Source organism: Ammospiza caudacuta, chromosome 13 (genome assembly GCF_027887145.1).
Source record: "Ammospiza caudacuta isolate bAmmCau1 chromosome 13, bAmmCau1.pri, whole genome shotgun sequence".
NCBI classification, from domain to species: Eukaryota; Metazoa; Chordata; class Aves; order Passeriformes; family Passerellidae; genus Ammospiza; species Ammospiza caudacuta.
Window position 1 is genome coordinate 14,071,284 of NC_080605.1, and position 19,094 is coordinate 14,090,377.

General features: G+C 46.5%; 2 protein-coding genes across 2 annotated transcripts; one reads left to right on the plus strand and one right to left on the minus strand.

Moving 5' to 3' along the window:
• Positions 1–1,492: 1,492 nt before the first annotated feature.
• Positions 1,493–8,787, minus strand: NUDT21 (nudix hydrolase 21). Its single transcript, XM_058813607.1, has 7 exons — positions 8,564–8,787; positions 6,234–6,434; positions 4,997–5,060; positions 4,247–4,336; positions 3,525–3,600; positions 3,031–3,145; positions 1,493–1,784 (listed from the first exon to the last, which is right to left on the minus strand). Exons 1-7 carry the CDS (start codon positions 8,677–8,679, stop codon positions 1,763–1,765), a joined length of 684 nt encoding a protein of 227 aa, XP_058669590.1. The 5' UTR covers positions 8,680–8,787; the 3' UTR covers positions 1,493–1,762.
• A 138-nt stretch (positions 8,788–8,925) lies between these two features.
• Positions 8,926–17,320, plus strand: OGFOD1 (2-oxoglutarate and iron dependent oxygenase domain containing 1). The gene is made up of 13 exons (XM_058813812.1): positions 8,926–9,076; positions 9,208–9,353; positions 9,450–9,496; positions 9,951–10,051; positions 10,444–10,560; positions 11,355–11,446; positions 12,863–12,988; positions 13,335–13,448; positions 13,769–13,848; positions 13,985–14,280; positions 15,207–15,329; positions 16,111–16,169; positions 16,707–17,320. Exons 1-13 carry the CDS (start codon positions 8,926–8,928, stop codon positions 16,866–16,868), a joined length of 1,614 nt encoding a protein of 537 aa, XP_058669795.1. The 3' UTR covers positions 16,869–17,320.
• Positions 17,321–19,094: the final 1,774 nt, after the last annotated feature.

The following is a 19,094-nucleotide window of genomic DNA, read 5'->3' on the forward strand; positions in this document are numbered from 1 at the left end:
GGCCCGGCCCTGCCCCGCACCCTCCCCGCCCGGGACAGCGGCCGCTCCGCCGGAGCCGCGCGGGGGGAGCTGGAGGGGCCTCCGGGAGCCCCAGAGCCTGTCACAGGCACGGTGGCAGAGGAGAGCGCCCAGAGACTGCAGAAGCAGCGCCCTCCCACAGGCAGCCTGGAACAAGAATTAGTCTCAAACTGCCGTGGAGTTGGGTGAGAGGTGCTCTCAAGTGCCAGGGCTCAAAAGGTGCACTCTGCTCCTTGTTCCTGCAGAACTTGACTTCCAGTCTTCCATCTGCCCTTCCTTACTTCCACGGGCAAAAAGGGTTCTGTTTTGCACTGCCCTGCTAGCTTCATTTCCCCTTGCTGGCAGCTAAGAAACCATACATTCTACTCACCATCTGTCTGGGCCTTCCATCCACAGGACCAAAGTGAACAGCCCTTGCACTACCTTTCCCAGCATTTTGCAGTACATTTGCCATACTGCACAGCTTCAATTTGACCAGAGCACCAAGCTGTCAGGATTGTTCTGTACATTGCTTCCCAGTGCAGATGGCAGCAGAGCCAAGCACTTTGGCAAGACTCAGTTCTCTTGGCAGCTGGCACTCTCCAACCCTGCCTTCATAAAAGGACAGTGCACAAGCAACACTGCATCTTCTGATCAGAGGCAGAACTTGGAAACAAAGCCTTTAAAGACTCATTAAGCAAAATCATGGAAGAGTAAAAGCATTGGGAAGTGTCACATCCAACTAGACTTTATGTTTAGCCAAGCATGTAAAAACCCCAGAATTAGAAAGATTGATATTTACTGCCTACAAGAAACTGAAATGTTGGGAAAAAGCGAAAGTGTGGGTATCCCTTGTAGGATGAGACAGCACAGGACAGTGTAACATGGAACTACTTGCATGTGGCATTGGCTAAGTGTTTCAGCATGACCCAAACTCTGTCCCATAGCTAAAGAAAAATATACAAAATTAACTTCACTTCCCCTATTTTAACTGTATCTCAGACCAGTCCAACAGAATTTTTGGGGTTGTTACTGTCTTAAGGGGGCACTGAAGGAACGGATGCATGCTGCTGCATCTCCTCCAAGCCCTGTACAAACAGATCAGTTCTGGTAAAAAGGGTGAAGGCTACATTTGCCTTTAAGTACTCATTCTCCCTCAAAAAAGCAGTTCTGATCTCCAAGTTAATTAAGACTCAAAACAATATTGAACCCACTTAAGCTATTTCCATTCTCCCTGATCCTAGGGATATTCACTGCTCAGGGATAAAGATCACAGCATCTGAATTGGCCCTGAATGGCTTAGCTCCTCATTCCAAGATCATCTGTATTCCTGAAGAAAAGTAATAAAGTTTAAAATATGCATCTAAAAGTAAGAGACAATAAGGAAAAATAAAACAACTAATAAACAGAAGGGGAAAAAAGAACTTAAAAAAACTTAAAAAAACCCACAATGAAACAAACAACAACAAAAACCAAACCAAACCCAAGTCAAACAGAATCTTAACCATATTGTTTAATGTTGTACAAAACAAAAATTTGGTGAGTATTACAATGAAAAGGGATTATAACACTGGTAGCCCATTGCCATCTCTCTAGCTAAACAGTTGAGATTCACTTCTCTGTTCATACCACAGAATGTTTAGTGGCCTTCAGGAACAGAATTACTTTAAAAAATCCTTGTGTCACACATATTCGTGTCTCTACAGTTCAAAGCTGTGCTCACAGAGACGGCTTCTTCTACTGGAGTCTTCAGGTACATAGGAATTCAGTTGTAAATAAAGTTGAACCTAAAATTAAAAGGATTATACCAAGTGAGGAGTTTTTATTATTTTTTAAGGGTATTTTTGAATGAATAAGCAAATGTTTTGTTTCTGCTCTGGATAAGCCTCCACCTGACAGGACAAAAGTACATTTTTTAATAAGACAGTTTTACAGTATAGCAGTATATACATAATTTTTAACAGCCAATCCTACTCTAGCATTGCACAACTGTCTCTTATGGTTGCAGAAGAACTAATTATTAACATTTGATCTCCTAAAACAGGTTCATAGATACATAAATCACAGTGAGAGCTACATTCCTCTATCAGCAACTCTTTTGCAGGATTTCTGCTGCTAGGCCAACCTTACATGTACCAAGGGGAGCATACAGACATAGCGAAGAGAGAATTTTTCCCAGCTAAGTTTCATAAGTAAATGTGGAGGCAAGCATCCATCTCAGCTTGCAGATGCCCAGCCTTTGGATGTGTCTGTTGCACCACTACCCAACCTGCAGAGCAGACAGTGTTTTGCTGGTACTCAAGAGGAAAGTACCTGCTGTCTTTAGAGGAAGGGAACCCAAAATTTGGGCTAGAGAGAAAAATACTGAGCAGGAAACAAGAATATTATGGGCAACACCAGTGCTAACATTTCTCATCATAGTAGGTAGGTGATAGAACTACTTCCCTGAGGAAGAGCTGGCAGGCTGTGGAACTCCTGGCATGCCTGAACATTCTGTCAAGTAAGAGACCAGTGGGAATAGTGAGCTCTGCAGAGACGAGCCACAAGTCATTTCCAGGAGAGAAAGTCAAGGCATGTATACAATGCAATATAAAGGAAAAATATACAGCTGTCCCTACAGATATTTGTGTCAGAAAGATGCTGCACTTCATTAACTCCACTAGAGAGTGTAAAAAAACCACCACATTTAACCAGCACAAAGCTGTGATAACATGCATACCTAACTCAGTGCTTCAAACTCACATCCTGACTTTAACTCTCCAGCTGTCCCCAACAGCTCCAAGAAGCTGTTCCTCAGTCTGTGCACAGTCTCATCCTCACTGTCTTCCACATCTTCCTTAGCTACAACTGCTAGGTAGGACTTTGGTGCTAGCCAGTTGTGATCAGTGCCTCCAAAGTGTCCATCCAGCTCATCTGAAGCAGAATCTTTGGGACAGATGTCACCTTTTCAAGCTGGATTCTGTAGCACCTTGCCTTGCTCTGGTGTCCCACAGAAAACGTGTTCACAAGAACCACCATACAAATACAACATACCTGCTCAAAAGCTGAGGAAGGCTGGAAATAATAGGGCCATATCCTGGTGCATTGTCATAGAGCTCAAACAATGGTGCAGCAACCAGCTTGTAATTTTTGGGGACTGCAAACAAAGCTACAAACAAATACAAGTTGATTAATCAGAAAAACCAGCACACATTCAGCCAAGGTATCATCATCCCCCACAGACCTCAAAACAAATTCACTACATGGAGCACTCAAGCAGGTTTATTGCTTTTCTAGTTAAATGTGGGATTCACATGCTGTACACAGACTGATGCAGGAGCAGAAATGAAAATTTACTAGGAACTCATGTTTAAAGGATCATCTACCTTCAAAACAGATACCAGCATCTAACTTTGTTAGTGATCAACCACAAACAACTGCAAGCATACACATCTTGGTATAAAATACCATAACAAACACAATCAAAACTTTGTTTTCCTTGAGTGAAATGCAAGCATTTAAACATTGTCACAAGTACAAACACTTACCCTTTTCTTGAAGCTGGACCAAAAAAAGCTTTTTGTGTTCTTTTGGCTTTGTAATATGAGCTGGGATATATGGGTACTAGAAGAAAAATGGTAAAAATCAGTTGTACAGAGCTTTGAAAACATTGTGTAATCTTAAGTAAATAAATTATCAAGCCCTGTACAAGCTTTCACTGTGTCATATATTGTTCTTTCATGGCATCAAATAAAGAAAACCATTTTCCTAAGAAAGTATTTTAGAAAGAAATGCTGTTGCTGTCACAACTATTGACAGGCTCTGAAGTGACACCAATATCACAAGCAGTTAAAACAACTCAATAAAATAGAAATGCATGAAAACAAACTAAGCAAGGATCTTCAATATTAAAACCCTTAGAAACAGGGTAATGAGACTAGGGCAGCTGTTCCATAAGCAGTGCTAGAGTCTCCACTGTGGCTACAAAAGGAATTTAAATGGTACATATGTCTCAGCATAGAACTGGAAGCTACTACATCCAGTGGTTTCTCATCCATCTGGACAGGTGTGAGAAGGGAGACAGGAGTTTCCAGTTTAAAAAAGTCTGTAGTTTCTCTTCAGTGACAGAAAGGAAATGAAATAGACAAAACCCAGAAAAACTAACTGCTCATGCAGCAGATACTCAAGAAGCCCATGTGAAAGGTTGAAGGGTTTTAAAAGTACAGACAGAACTTGAGCAAAGGAGATGGAAGCCCACAGGAGTACTCACCTGGGGAGGTTCAAAGTTTGGTCTCCACCAGTTGCCAATGCAGTCATCAATCACCCAGTCTTGCTGAACACCATCCTGACGACCCAGTATCTATCAAACATCCAGTACTAATCAGACCTCAAACCACCTCAAGGAAATTGTTTTAGCAAACACATACTGGAAGCACAAAGACTTGCTGTAATATGTGTCTGATGTAGTTCATAACTGCTCTGAGACAGCTTTCAATAGGATTGTAAAGTATTTTTGCATGAAGTGAGATTTTTTAGTAAAAGCCTCACCTGGTAGGACAAGGGCACTCTAGAAAGCTTTTCAAAATCTATGCTGTACTCAGCTGGACTGAGTCCTATCAGACCAATGGGAAGAATGAAATGCATTTTTACATTACCTAGCAGCATTAATTTAGCTACTTGGAGAAAATGGTGCATTGGGAGGACTATGTCAAAGGCAAGTCCCCATCAGTTGTCCTCCACAACATATCTTATTGCTCATCTCTACACTCACTTGCCTGAAGCCAGTCAGAAAGCAAAGCTGCAAATGAACACAGGACTTGAGCAGCAGGTAGGAGTCAGCCACACTCATGATGCAGATAAATGAAACCTTGACTGCTTTATTTGTTAACTACCTGAGAACATCACAAAAGCAACAAAATAACAACAGTGGTAAGAAAACTACTCTAATGCTTTAGCTTATTCTGGTAATTCTAAAACAATGCAACATTCTGCTACAGCAACATAATGAAAGCAAACAGACCTCTGTCATTAAGCGTTTGAGCCCTTCTACCTCATCTTCTCCTGGATTGAGTTCACCACCAGGTCTGTTAAAATAATCAGTGATGAAAGCCAAAGTTATTTTATTGCATTTACCAATCTTCACAGGAAAGTTCCAGTGTGCTTCCAGGCAGGGAGTTACAAATTCACTTATGGCTCTTAAGTCAGAAGTTCCAGAACTAGTAGCTTTGCTGAATTTCAAGACAGCAGCATAGCTTTCACTAAAACTGAAACTAAAATGGCTATTTATGTCCCTCAAAAATAACCACTGCATAAAATACTTTCAGTTCAGCAGGACAAACTGTAACAATACACATGATAATCACTCTGACCCTTGTAGGGTAAAGTTTTAACAACAATAACCAGAAGCTGAAGGGCTGCAAATACTGCCTGTATTTGTTCTTATCACAAAACCAGCACTCACTGAAACATACAGAAAGAAGAAAATAAAACTCATGTGGGAAAATGATGCAGGATTATTCATTTTCACCATTACAGTCATTACAGCATTTTGCAAATCATTTACAGTCTTGCCTAGTTTGTCTGCAACAGCCCTTCAAATCAAGATGTCAAAAATGAATCTAGATGTAAAATTAGACTTAACACACACACAAAATTGAGAACAATATAAAATGTTAGAACAAGAACACAAGCACGTAACATGAGACAAGTCAAGGCCATCTAGTTTAAAAAACAAAATCACCACCATCACAACAACTGTATTCAAAACTAAAACTTCACCCTGGCTGTGATAACTATGAGATGAACTGAAGCAATTTTCTCAAGTTTAGATGCCTACCCTTCTTGCTATCCCAGCTCAGCCATCAGTTTGTAAACAGGTATCATTCTGCATTTTCAGGGGGTTAGTCCTTGGCCTCCACCTGCCCATTCTTAGGGGAACAGCATAAGCTACTGAAGCATAACAGCTATTACAATGCAAGTACAACACACCAACTGCTGATAATGAGTTTTAAACAAGATTTTACTATAGTGATGCACTGTAACTAAGATTCCCAGTCAGTTCCAAACTAAATCATCCCCCTCACAGGCAGAGTCAAACACACTTTAGATTAAAACACCACCATTCAAAATATACTTTCCAGACTAAGTCTTTACAAGCAATTAATCCCATTGAGCGGCTGGCCACAGTTTAACCTCCAGCCCACGTCTAGTGGTGTGTGACAATAAACTGAAGTTACACTTAGGAAACAGACACTTACAGTTTGAAAAAAGTTGTACCCAGCTGCAGTAAGAGCACGTGGGGCAGCCTGTGCTCATGCACAATCAGAACTCCTTCCACCGTCCGCCTCATGCCAATCTTGTCAAACTCCTCCCTCATGCGCTGGAACCGAGCTGCCACAGAACTGTCCTTCTCATAGAGGGGCTCCTTGGTGCCAAACGTGTAATTTGTCAGGGGATACCTGTGAGGAGGAGAAAAAATGTTACTGCATAGCAAGGAATTTAACTTTAAATCCCCATGACACAGCGTCTAGTCTGAGGCAGACCCTTCACTGCCTGATGGGTAAGTCACAGTGCAGGGCTAAAATCTTTTTTGTGGTTTATCAGGCCCCTGTCCCAGGGAGAGCTGCACTGTGGAACACACAAACACAGACAGTCCTGTTGAGCTGCACTCTAGCCTGGTGCAGGCTCAAAAGAAGGAAAAGAAGCACAGAACCAACAGTCATTCAACAGCCACCCTCTTTGATCTCCACACTGCAGGGCAATGCTCTGAAAGGAGCTGGAAAAGAGGCTGGAGAAAAAGCTCTGCTGGGAAGGAAAACTGCACAGGACTGCAGGTTTTCTTCTGCAGATGTCATGAGAGCCTGAGAACTAAACTGTCAGAAGTGGTTTTGTTTTGAAGTGGGAAATCAGACATGTGGATCACAGAAGAGGAGAAATGCTGAGTTTCTGAGTGCAGGGTTGGGAGCCTGGGGTAGGATCAGGAGTGTGAGCAGATCCCTCTGTGAGCTGGTGCAGGGCCCTGCACTCCTGTGACACTGCAGCGGAAACTCGGTGATTTCTCCAGGTAAGAGGGACTGAAAACAGAAAGGAAGGAAAGGTTAGGCAAGAAATGGATCAGTCCAAGACAGCACAGAAGGCAACAGGAGAGTGTTATTGTACAATTAAATCCATGTAACAGAGAGGTCTGATAGCAGGAGACCTGGAGGAAAGACAGAATCACTCAGCCAAGTCAAAAGGGAGAAGAAAATGGTTCTGGGCAGAGCAGTGATGAGTTATCACCATGGTTTACTGACTTGTGGCACACAGCAACTGAATTAACAGAATGAATGACTGATGTTTTCCTGGAAATGCTTCTTGGTATGGATTCTTTCCCCAAACATTAGTAGCATACACTCTTCTCCCCTCAAATTCCAGCCCTCCTCCTCCTCCAATTCACCTCATGTTTTACAGCTGTTAAAATAACAAGTCAGTTACCATTGTCAGAGCCTTTTCTCATGTAGACAAGTGAGCCAAAACAACCAGGTTCCAAACCACAGGTTCATTTACTAACAAATCCCCTACTTTCACTTATAGTTTAAAACCATCTACATTTCTTTTTCCCTTCATTTCCATTTTTAGATACACAAATGGCTTTAATAATAACCTATTATGCTAATCAATACTATACTAATGTGGGTGCATTAGTCTGTACATCAAAACCCTCAGCCCTGACTTAAAAAAAATGCTGCTGGTAACACAGCTTCATGATGAGTCTTTGCTTCTGAAACTCAATAGAAATATTCCAATTTCTAAAGTTCATATTTGAATTTTCACGTGACTCTGAATAAACTCAGTTACACCAAAAGAACACAAAAGTGTCAGTGATTAACAGCTAAAATTGAATAGTGACTGTTGCAGCTAACATTTGCTGGTTTTTGCAAATTGACATATGCACTTAGTAAAGAACGCATCTGAAATCTACCAGATTTACAAGAAGAAGCAAAAATATATGACTTCTCATAAAAAATATATTAATACTTATTAGTAGTAGTTTGTATCTATGACGATTATCTGTGGTAGGAAACACTCTGGATTTTAACTCCAACACCTGTACCAGAGAGTTTACAAACACCAGGCACATCCAACCACATCCTACTGACTGCCCACGGTCAGCCCAAATCCCAGCGAGACCAAGAAAAATCCCCGTCTCTGTCTGCTGCCTTTATGGATGCCTATGAGAGCACGAAAATATCTGTGATGCTCACCACACCTAAACCTTGCCTGTGATACCTGGGGTTCACACCTCCCGAGCCAGACGCTGTTTCTAAACACTAAAACCTTTACACCGAATATTCCACACTGCCACCAAGGCCGGCAAGCCCTCGGCATCCTCCCTACCCCGGTACCCTCAGCGCGGCTCAGCCCTGTGAGGGGGGCGGAACCCCATCAGCACTCGGGCTCTGCCGCCGCTGTGCCCCGGGACCCTCCGGACCTCGCAGGGCGGGCACTGAGGGAAAACCCCGCGGAGCCGCTGAGGGAGCGGGGCCGAGCTCGGCAGCGGGGCGGGACGGGAGGGGGCAGAGCCGGGCAGGCCCGAGGCGGCGCTCACAGGTTGATGGTCCTTTCCAGCGTGAGCGGCTTCGTCTGCTGGATGTACTTGTTCCCGAACTGGTTCACCCCGCGGGGCCAGCCGGTCTGCGAGCGGTTGGGCGGCACCACGGACATGGCGAGAGGCGGCGGGAGCGGGCGGCGGGAGCGGTCAGTCACTGCTGGGCGGCGGGAGCGCCGTCCGCCATTAACACCCGCCCAGCCCTCAGCGCCGCGCGCCGCCTGCTGGGACCCGCCGCGCTTCGCCCCGCCTCTTCTCGCTCATTGGCCAACGGCTTCCCGTCCCGCCCCCGCGCGATCCGATTGGCCACCGTGGGCGAAGCGCGGGGACCGCAGGGAATTGTAGTCCGGCCGGACGGCACCATGGCCACCAAGCGTCGCGGAGCGGCAGCGCCGGCGGCGGCGAAGCGCGGGAGGCGCGAGGCGCGCGCGGAGCTCTGCGCGGCCCTCGGGGACGCGGCGCTGCGGGAGCGCGCAGGGGCGGCCTGGGCCCGCGGGGAGCGGCTCCGGCACGGTACGGCCCGGCCGGGCCCGCGGGGAGCGGCTCCGGCACGGTACGGCCCGGCCGGGCCCGCGGGGAGCGGCTCCGGCACGGTACGGCATGGCGCGGCTGCCCGCCCCTCACCGATGGCTTTTCCCTCGCAGATGCGGTGGTGCTGGAGCCGGCCCCGTTCCGGCACGGTGTCATTCCCGGTTTTCTGGCGGGCTCGGCTTTCGCGGAGGCGCTGCGGGATGAACTGCTGGGTCTCGATTTCCGCGGGCGGCGCAACGACCTCCTCTCGCTGCAGCAGGTGGGCCCGGGGCCGAGCTGAGCCGGGCCGGGCCGAGCTGCTCCCAGCCGAGCCACCCTAACCCCGTCCCTTCTTCTCTTCCATGGGCCGCCGCAGTCCGAGGAGCTGGGGGCAAGCCCGGAGCCCCACGTCGCTGCCCTGAGGTAAAGCGGGCTCGGGGCTCTGCCCCGCTCTGTGGTGGCTCCACAGGGAAGGCGATTCCGGGGTGGGCCCGCGGCGTGGTCGCCTTCTGCCCCATACTCGGGCCAAAAACCGGCCCTGGAGCGCTGAATCTGCTCTGTGCTTGCCCCATGGGCACTGAAGTCTGTTCAGTTTTCACCCATAGTCAGCTCTCCTGCATCTGTCACTTCTGAAACGCTTCCCGGTGCCCCTTCCGACTGGTTGCATGCTTGCTGCTGGTTATTGCCAGCAGTGCTGTGAGCACTGGGCTGTTTTCCTGGCTAGCACCTGTGTGGTTCTACAGAAACACACTGTCACTAACAGCAACAGCACCTGTAACTGTTTAAACAGTTGGCCGGGAGGCAATAAATTAGTTTAGTCTATGATGATATGTTTTATAACATAGGAGGACACTCACTTGTGTGTTTACCTTCCCAGGCATGCTCTGTGTGAAGAATTCCAAGTGTGGCTTTCTGCTGTGACCCAGATAGAGCTGGAGCCAACTATTGACATATCCTGTGCTAAATATGAATATACTGGTCAGTCTATAAGTGATTCTTTCCCTAAAGCTTCTATGTATGTGTAGGGAAAAAAATGGCTATAGAACGACTAATTTTATTCTAGTTACAGAGGGTCCCAGAGGCTGTCAGCAGCAAAACAGTGTCTGAAAATGAACTACAAATGATGATAAAAGTGTTGCTGGTGTATACTGCCTGTACCTTCAGAATGGCGTGATCTGTCAATTGTAGTTCCACAGAAGTGAATCTTGTAGATCTCAGGCTGGTGATGCTGATGAGTGAAAATGCAGTTCTTGTAAAGATCATGTTTTTTCTTGTTACATCCTTGTGGGGACAAAACTGGGAAGCAGTTGTTGGAATGAATCATGCATGTACTGAAAGATGCTACAGCAGCAAAACGTGTGTGATTGCAGATGTGTTGCTGTGCCACGATGATGAGCTGGAAGGTCGCAGAATCGCCTTCATCCTGTACCTCGTCCCACCCTGGGAGAAAAGTGATGGGGGAACGTTGGATCTGTACAGCACAGATGGTAAAAGCTCCAAGCTCAGCCTCGGGTGGATGGAAGAGCGAAGCTCATGTGCCCCTTGCAGCAATTCTCACCTCAGACAGTAGAAAGGAGATAAAGAGTTGTTCCTTTGTTCAGAGAAGCTGATGTATGAGTAAAGTGTGCCCCTTAGGGATGGGCTGTAGCAGGCTTTGCAGACACTGCTAACAGGCAACAGCAGACAAACTTGTGGAAGGATCAAGAGCAGAGGAAAGATGGAAGCAATGCCAGTGCTTAGAACTCCAGACTGATGACAATAACTTCCCTTTCCAGCAGCAGAACCACTGAATGGTTTGGGTTGGAAGAGATCTTAAAGGTCATCTTGTTCCAGCCTGCCTGCTGTAGGCAGGGACATGGTCTACTAGACCAGGATGCTGCAGACCCCATTGAGCATTTCTAGGATGGGGCATCCACAGATTCTCTGGGCAACCTGTGCCAGTGCATCACTGCTCATAGTAAAGAATTCCTTTCTTAAAGCTAATATAAACACACCCTTTGTTTGAAGCCATTCCCCCTTGTTCTGTTATTCCATGCCCTTGTCTGTCCCAAGTCCTTCTGCAGCACTCTTGGTAGCTCCTTGTGGCCCTGGAAGAGGATTTATGTTGCCCCAGAACCTTTCTTCTCCAAGCTGAACAGCCCCAACTCCCTGTGTCCATGCAGAGGTGCACTGATTCCTCTGAGCTCCATGCCTGTGCCCAGGTGTCCCACCAGTCACAGAATCATGTTGTCAGAGAGAAGTCCCAGTTCATGTCTTAACCAGAATGTGTTTTCTTCCTCAGAACACTTTCAGCCACAGCAGATCACCAAGTCATTAGTGCCTTCATGGAACACCCTGGTTTTCTTTGAAGTGTCTCCAGTCTCTTTCCACCAGGCAAGGAGGTGTCTCTTGATAATTTTTTAATCCCCATTGCTGTGGTTATTCATTCTGTGTGTTATTACAGTCCTGATTGGGAGGGAGAAGAACTGTGGGTAGAGTGGATACTTGTGCTAAGTGCTGTGTGCTAGAGAGCCTTGAAGGAGGACAAGAAGCAACAAAGCCAAATTTAAACCATCAGTCTAGCTGCATCATCCTGAGAAAGAAAAATTTCCATTTCTATTTTGTGTTACTATCCTGGCAAGCCACTGCTGTGAATTTAGCTCTCACTTGTTTCTGTTGTTAGTTTGTTTTAAGCTAGCTCACATTTTTGATGTGGTGGTCATGACTTTGCTCCAGAAGAGCTCCTCAGGCCATCCATCACCTTGCCAACAGTGCAAGGGCACTGTGCAGATCTGGCTGTACCCCCTCAGTGACACAGACACGGTGCAGTGCCCTGCAGCTGAAATGCTGATACAGTTAAGGAGTACTCTGTGACACTTGTCAGAAAAAGGCCTGGGAACAGAACGAATAATTTGGGGATCTGCATGGCACAAACACCTGACTGAAATCTGACACTCCTGTGTACCTGAGAGTACCAGGGACTATCAAACAGGGCCAGAGAGCAGAAGGCTGGAAAGGAAGATGATCAGTGATATAGGTTGGGCATGTCTTGACCTAGGCCACTTAGGGGGTTATTTCTGTGTCACTTATCTCTTAGAAATGTTAATTAAGAGCAGCATCTACTTGGTCACTGCCCTGATTGTTTTCAGATAGTGATTTAATTTTGTCTTTAAAATCCATTACTCAAAGGTCTCAGAAGAAGAGAGAGAATGGATTCTCTGTGAGCTTGGAGTAAAAGCTTAGACTGGAATTCTGGAACCCTGCAATGGACTTCAGGACAATAGGGCTGTCTCTGACAATCTGTCCTGGTCTAGGCCTGTCTGACATTTCTGTGTATGCAGTGGGCTCTCTGGAGCCAAGTCCATTTCCTGTCAGCAGTTTGTGTGGTGCCTGTTCCAGCTGTCCCTGTATGACAGTGAGTGCTGTCCCTGTGTGACAGTGAGTGCCTGTTCCAGCTGGTCCCTGTGTGACAGTGAGTGCTGTCCCTGTGTGACAGTGAGTGCCCGTTCCAGCTGTCCCTGTGTGACAGTGAGTGCCCGTTCCAGCTGTCCCTGTGTGACAGTGAGTGCCTGTTCCAGCCATCCCTGTGTGACAGTGCCTGTTCCAGCTGGTCCCTGTGTGACAGTGAGTGCCTGTTCCAGCCATCCCTGTGTGACAGTGAGTGCCCGTTCCAGCTGTCCCTGTGTGACAGTGAGTGCCTGTTCCAGCCATCCCTGTGTGACAGTGCCTGTTCCAGCTGGTCCCTGTGTGACAGTGAGTGCCCGTTCCAGCTGTCCCTGTGTGACAGTAGTGCTGTCCCTGTCATTGCAGGTGTCAGAGGTTCTGTCACAGAAGTGCCGTCTGTCTGTGAGCGGTTGGTTCCACGGCCCCTCCGTGGCCAGGCCTGCACGGCACATTGAAGCCCCCTTGGCCAGGAGCCCACACATCCCCTGTGATGTGAGTAACAAGCCTACATCTGCATATCTGCCTTTCTGTCTCTGTCCTGTTCTTGTCATACCTGTTAGGGAATGCATCAATGCACTGGGGATGCTTTAATCTTTATCCCAGTCTCCTTTTCATTTCGTGTTAATAAATTTGTATCCAGTTTCTTTCGTATTATCTTTGTATGTTTTACATACCTACAGTATTTCAGAGAATGTGGTGAATACCTGTGGTGCAGTGAAATAAGGCAGTGGAGTGTGTTTGTGTGTAGGAATCCAGCTCTGTTGCTAGCTTGGTAGGGAGAATTGGGGAATCTTCTTCACTTCTCAAAATTCAGTGTTCTAATCCATTTCCCTTCCAGCATGAAATATTGTATGAGTGGATCAATCAAGTTTATTTGGACCTGGACTCCCAAGCTCAAATCCAGGAGGAATTTGAGGAGCGATCAGAAATTCTCCTGAAAGACTTTCTTAAGGTGAGCCTAGTGGTTCACTTTGATGTGATCTACCAGAGCTGGTCAGAGGGCTGGCAGGTACCACATGGCATGAAGGCTGGGAAAGGGCTTTCTGGCACATCCATTAAAACAAAACACCTTCTAAGTTTCACACCTAAAGGAGAATGGACCAGGTGACCTCCAGAGGCCCTTTCCAACCTCAACCACTCTGATTCTGTGGAGTGATCCCCTCTGACTGCCTGTGCACTGCTGCATCGGGACTCAGCAGAAATAAAACACTTGTCTTCAACTTTGTTTTCTTGGGAGCTAAATGTTAACATTTCTGCATCTCTTTCTCCTAGAAAGAGAAATACCAACTACTATGTGAAGCATTGGAGAACAAAGAGATCCAGTGGAGTAGTCGGGGGCCAGCCAATAAAAGGTGGGGAATGACAGCACACTGCACCTGGTCATCAGGCTGAGCAGGAGCTGCCATGAGGCTGCACTGATCAGTGCTATCCATTTAGATGTGGTCCTTGTTGGCTCTCCCACAAGGAGATACATGTGCTGTCTTTCAGACTCTATGAGGCAGCAGAGGAAGACAGCCTCCCAGACACCCTGAAGAAATTCCTGCAGCTGCTGCGCTCTGAGGCCTTATTTTTACTGCTTTCCAACTTCACTGGCCTAAAACTGCACTTCCTGGCTCCCTCTGATGAGGATGAAGACGCTGGGGAGGGACAAGCAGCAGACACCAGTGGGCACAGCAGTCCCAAACCTGAGCAGGAAGAGGCTGAACAACCAGTTAATGGCAATTCCCATCAGCCACACCAGCCTGAGAGCAGCCCTGAAGCACAGGACAGTGAGACACAGAGCAGTGAGTAGAGCAGCAGCAGTGTGAAAGGATTCAAACTTAATTCCCAGTGATATTCATGGAACTAGGGTTTCACCTTGTACTGCAACCAGCACAAGGCACCAGCACAAATGTGGGACTTGAAGCATTTTAGACTGATTATCTGAAATCAGTGACTATTGCAAAAGAATTTGGAGTAAATCAATGACTAATTTGAAGATACCATTTTGAACAGACATAAGTCCTAAGGGTGGGACTTTTGGGGGGACTGTTAATCTTTTGTCAATAGTTATGTGGTTTCTACATCCACATACCCCTGCTTCATATAAAGCATATTCTTTTATGAGATAATAAATCCAAAACAGAAATGTGAGAAGGTCAGAAGTAAAACAATTTTAGAATTAGAAAATTGATACCTAAAACTAGCATTCAAGCTTTCAGAAAACACTGTCAGCCTAAAATACATTAGCTGAATTTAGTTGTCAGCAGTGACACTATCAAAGATTAGATTTATTTTGGATTTTGATTGGTGATGTTTATTTAAAACTAGTGGCTCTGAAGTTTAAAGGTAGACTTTTTGAAAGTGCTCATCCTGCACTAAGTCAGACAAGTTCCCGGACACTGAAATAAAAGGTTTAAAAAAACCCAAGTCCTACTGAAAAAAATCCCACCAGAATAGTTACCAGGAGCAGAGGATGTATGGAGCAAATCTTGGTCCCACTCCTACACATTGTTCAAAGTACCTAACCTAGAGTCTCCTCTAGGAAAGATACTGACATGTGATATGTGGTTTTACCCTTTTTCACTGGGGCCAGCAGACAATTTCACAGTGGTGTGGGATCACTGAGCTCCTCACACGCTTTGAGCTCAGCTGCTGTGGTTTCATGGCTCTGCCTGAGCTCAGCTGCTGTGGTTTCATGGCTCTCCCTGGTGTTTGTGCCCTCTCCTAGGCTCGGGCAGCCCTGTGTGTGCGGGGGAGCTGCGGCGCTGGACCCACGGGCACTACACTCTGGTCCATGACTCTCAAGCCACAGAATTTGCTCTTGACCTGCTCTTCTTCTGTGGCTGTGAAGGTGAGTGGATGAGAGAGAGATGTCAGACTCTTCTTTTACAAGGTTTGCATAAAGGAATGACTTCCGAGTTCTCAGCAGTGCTAAAACAGCCAAAATTTCCCTGCTTTTTCTTACCTAGAAGGTGTCTGTAGACTTTGTCCTCGTCCTCACTTGGGCATAAACGCTGTTTCAGTAGTCCTCATGCAAAGGTTGGGATTGTGGCCTTGGAATCATCTCTGGCCCTTCCCGCTTGCGCCAGGAGGTGGCGCTTGGGCAGAGGGAAAGGCTGAGCCTCCCAGGCCTTTCCCCTGCTCAGCAACGGCTCTGGGCACGCTGGAGGGACAGGCGGCCACAACACCCACGAGTGTTCCACCCCTTTGCACATCACAATTATCACTACACCTCCAATACACAAGGCCCAGCGTTTTCAAAAGTTACTTTAGGCATACCTAGGCATTTTGGGTTGATTGCTAGTTAAATAGTGGTAAAAAATCTAAACACAAGCATTTTAGACCAGATGAGTCCAGAATGTACAGCTGATTGAAATCCTTTGGCATATCTGCTAGGGCAGAACTGTTCTACAGGTGAGGAGCAGTGCACCAAACAACTTTAAATAGCCCATCTACCGTAAAAGGGAAATCCAGTACATTTGCTTCAAGTTGTTTCTGAACAGAAGAAAACAAATAGACTGGCAGGAGGTAAATACTTACCCTGTGTCCAGTAACTCTGGGGAGTGGGGTGAAAAAATGGCACCTCCTGGACAGCACTGAGGTTTCTAAGAATCTTTCTTTTCTATTTTAAGACTGGGATCCTGAATATGGTGGCTTTACTTCCTACATTGCTAAAGGTGAAGATGAAGAGGTAAGGACCTCAGATAAAATCAAATAAAGCTGTTTAGGGTGGAGAGACATAATTACACTTTGTCCTAATGCCAGCATAATGCTGAGAGTCCTCACTAGTGCACTGGAGCCTCCTTGCCCCAGTCACTGCTTTTGGGCAAAGCTCTGGCCTCAGCTTCAAGAGGCTGCTGTTTACCTAAAGCATGAGACCTGGGCCCTGAGAGTGCCTCACAGCACCTGCACCCAGGGCTGTGTGGGAAGCCTGCCTTGAAGGGACACAAGGCTGTAGCAGGGATAACACTTGTCCAGGAAAGTGCTGTTCACTGGGGTCCCATTCAGTATCAGTACTAGGACAGTGCTGAGCAGTCAAAGTCCAGAAGCCCTTAATGTATAACTGCTTCAGGTAAAGGGTATTAAAATGAAAATAGTGTCACAGATTATTTTCTAATGCCAGTCCTTTGTTCTAACTGACTTTTGAAACTGTTTTGTTTTTCCTTAAGAATTTTATCAAAGTTATTTTTGTGAAACTGTTTTCTTTCCTTATCTTTGTGTCCTCTAGCTGTTGACAGTGAATCCAGAGGACAACTGCTTGGCCTTAGTTTATAGAGACAAAGAAACGATGAAGTTTGTGAAATACATCAACCATCGAAGCTTGGCACGCCTGAACAAGCATCCAAACAAAACAGGATTTTGGGACTTTTCCTTTGTCTATTATGAGTGATGGTGTGGTGTGACCACTGTCACAGAGAACAGTGGTGGGTGCTGGGCAGGTTCCCACACAGACATTCAGCTCTGACCTAAGCACAGACAAACTTTGCTCATGCAACTCCATCATGCTGCATAATGTGGGGGCAGGTGGTTTTTTTAACTGCAAAAAGGGGAATTCAGTCTTCTCCTGAGTCCATTGTAGCACACTCTCAACTGCTTTTAATGCTCTGTGGGTGAGGTTGTCACACAGCTGTCACCTTTCCAGCCGTTCTCTCGTGGGAGCAGCACAGTGGCATCTCTGACCCACCAGGGTGAGAATTACAACTGTCCATTGCCCCAGGCTGCTGACTGATTTTATTAAAAAAAAAAAAAAAAAAGGAAATGGGTCAGTTAAATGTTTCATACTTGGTCAAGCAAGTTTTGTAAGAAAATGCCCAAGACATTTTCTGGGGCTTAACTGTGTTCCTGAGACAAAAATAAAGGAGCCGCCATGGGAAATATGAGGTTTTTCCAGCTGCACAACTCTGTGGAGTTGGGAAGGAAGACAGTGAGGCTATAAAGGCATTGGGAAGGACTTGGCACCATAACAAGGAGCAGGACTTCATTATGCTAAATGCTGTGTAGACAGATGCAGCCATTTTCCAAAGAATTTACAGCTTAACAGCCATGAAGAAACCTGCTCCTGCACAGTGCCCTTGGATGGGTGTGCAGATTGCTCTGAGCTCCAGCCTCAGTACAGGGGCCAAGGACTGAGAGCAGGAATGAGGCAACTTACCTTTTACTGGCTTGGTGTCCACAAGTAGTAGGGAGGTCACCAAACAGCATGGCCTTGTGTCCTTTTTGTTATGTCCTGGGATCTCCTGAGTTTTAACATGGCTTCTGTCACTGGAGATCAGCTCAGGTGTTTTAGGCAGCAGCCAGCTAAGTCCTGTGGTAAACACTGCAGGAAAGGCAGTGAGTGTGGCCCTGGTGCAACACCTCCCTGCACATATTCAATACTGTGCACCTGCCCCACGTTCACTGCAAGCAGGACTGTGCCAGACTCACCTCTGAGGTGTCCAGCCCACCAAGGGTGCAGCAGAGCTGTAGCAATGCTTCAGGAGACAGCCAGAGTGCAGAACACACTGCTGGAGGCTCAGCCCTGGTCTGCACCTGCTTGCCTGGAACTTTGTTCTGTCACTCAGAGGCAGGTGTTCCTGCAGCTCAGGCAAGCAGGGAGTGCAGGCCATGGGCTTGCAGTGCATGTTTCATTGCTCCTGTCTCTCCTGGGTGGGGAGAGGGCAGCTTTGGATTAAAGTCTGCTCCTTCTCCCATTCCAGGCCTGTTGTTGGAGGCCACCACAGTGGCGTAAAGCCACAGCTGGCAGTACAGGAGCAGTAAAGTCAAAGCAAGGCTCACTGTTGATATTAGTACTCTGCACCCTTTCCTGAGCAGGTAGGATGTCCTGTGGCCATGTCTGCATGAAGATAAAGGAGCAACAACCTTCAGCTTCGATCCCAATACACAAAGTTCAATAAAGGAACCCCTGCCATTGCTTCCAAAGGGAAAGGTATCTCAGCCCCCATAGGAGCCAGAGCAAGGGGCCAACACTGCTGTTAGAGAGAGCTGTGCAGGACTCTCCAGTTCCAGTGTCAGTTCCATCCCAGATGATGAGCAGCTGCTCAGTTCTAGCTACTCCCTCATGCTCTGTTGGCCAGGAAGGACGGCTGGGAGGTGGTTGCCCCAAGGTGCTGTTGCAAGATCTTGTTCATACTCTGACTCATTTCCTAAAGCCAGCATCTCTGTGTGCTGCCAAAACTCTCTTACTTGGTTTTAATCTTCCTTTGCCACTTACAAAGACAAGGGGATGAAGCTAGGAACAAGTCCTGAAATGAGGACAGAACCTTTTGCATCATGATTTCTGAGGTACTTTTTCTGCCTATTGGGACAGCAGCTCTACCTGGGAAGAAAGCAGTTCTTACAGAAACAAGTTCTTGTTCTGAGCTCTCCCCTAGAACAAGACAAGTAATGGAGGTTTCAAAGAAAAAAAAAAAATATTTGGGTAGTTTGGAACAAAAGTGACAGACACCACAGCTATTCACAGCATAGTCTGCTAGGCAAAGTTGAGAATAAATTAATTAACAAAACAAAGTTCCTTCTTTGACTGCATTGTGAGCCTAACAATGTGCTTGGTAGATCTTGGAACATCCTTCCAGGAGATTGGGAAGAAGTCAGGCTCTTTAGAGCTTGCTGCATTTTA

What these genes read in the sequence shown, in the direction of transcription:
- OGFOD1 (XM_058813812.1), top strand. Translation starts at nt 8,926, where the DNA reads ATGGCCACCAAGCGTCGCGGAGCGGCAGCGCCGGCGGCGGCGAAGCGC. An exon ending in GGATCTGTACAGCACAGATG is followed by an intron (nt 10,561 to 11,354) that starts GTAAAAGCTCCA and finishes TTTCTTCCTCAG; the next exon opens with AACACTTTCAGCCACAGCAG. An exon ending in CGGGGGCCAGCCAATAAAAG is followed by an intron (nt 13,849 to 13,984) that starts GTGGGGAATGAC and finishes GCTGTCTTTCAG; the next exon opens with ACTCTATGAGGCAGCAGAGG.
- NUDT21 (XM_058813607.1), bottom strand. Translation starts at nt 8,679, where the DNA reads ATGTCCGTGGTGCCGCCCAACCGCTCGCAGACCGGCTGGCCCCGCGGG. An exon ending in GGTACAACTTTTTTCAAACT is followed by an intron (nt 5,061 to 6,233) that starts GTAAGTGTCTGT and finishes TTATTTTAACAG; the next exon opens with ACCTGGTGGTGAACTCAATC. An exon ending in TCAAACGCTTAATGACAGAG is followed by an intron (nt 4,337 to 4,996) that starts GTCTGTTTGCTT and finishes GATGTTTGATAG; the next exon opens with ATACTGGGTCGTCAGGATGG.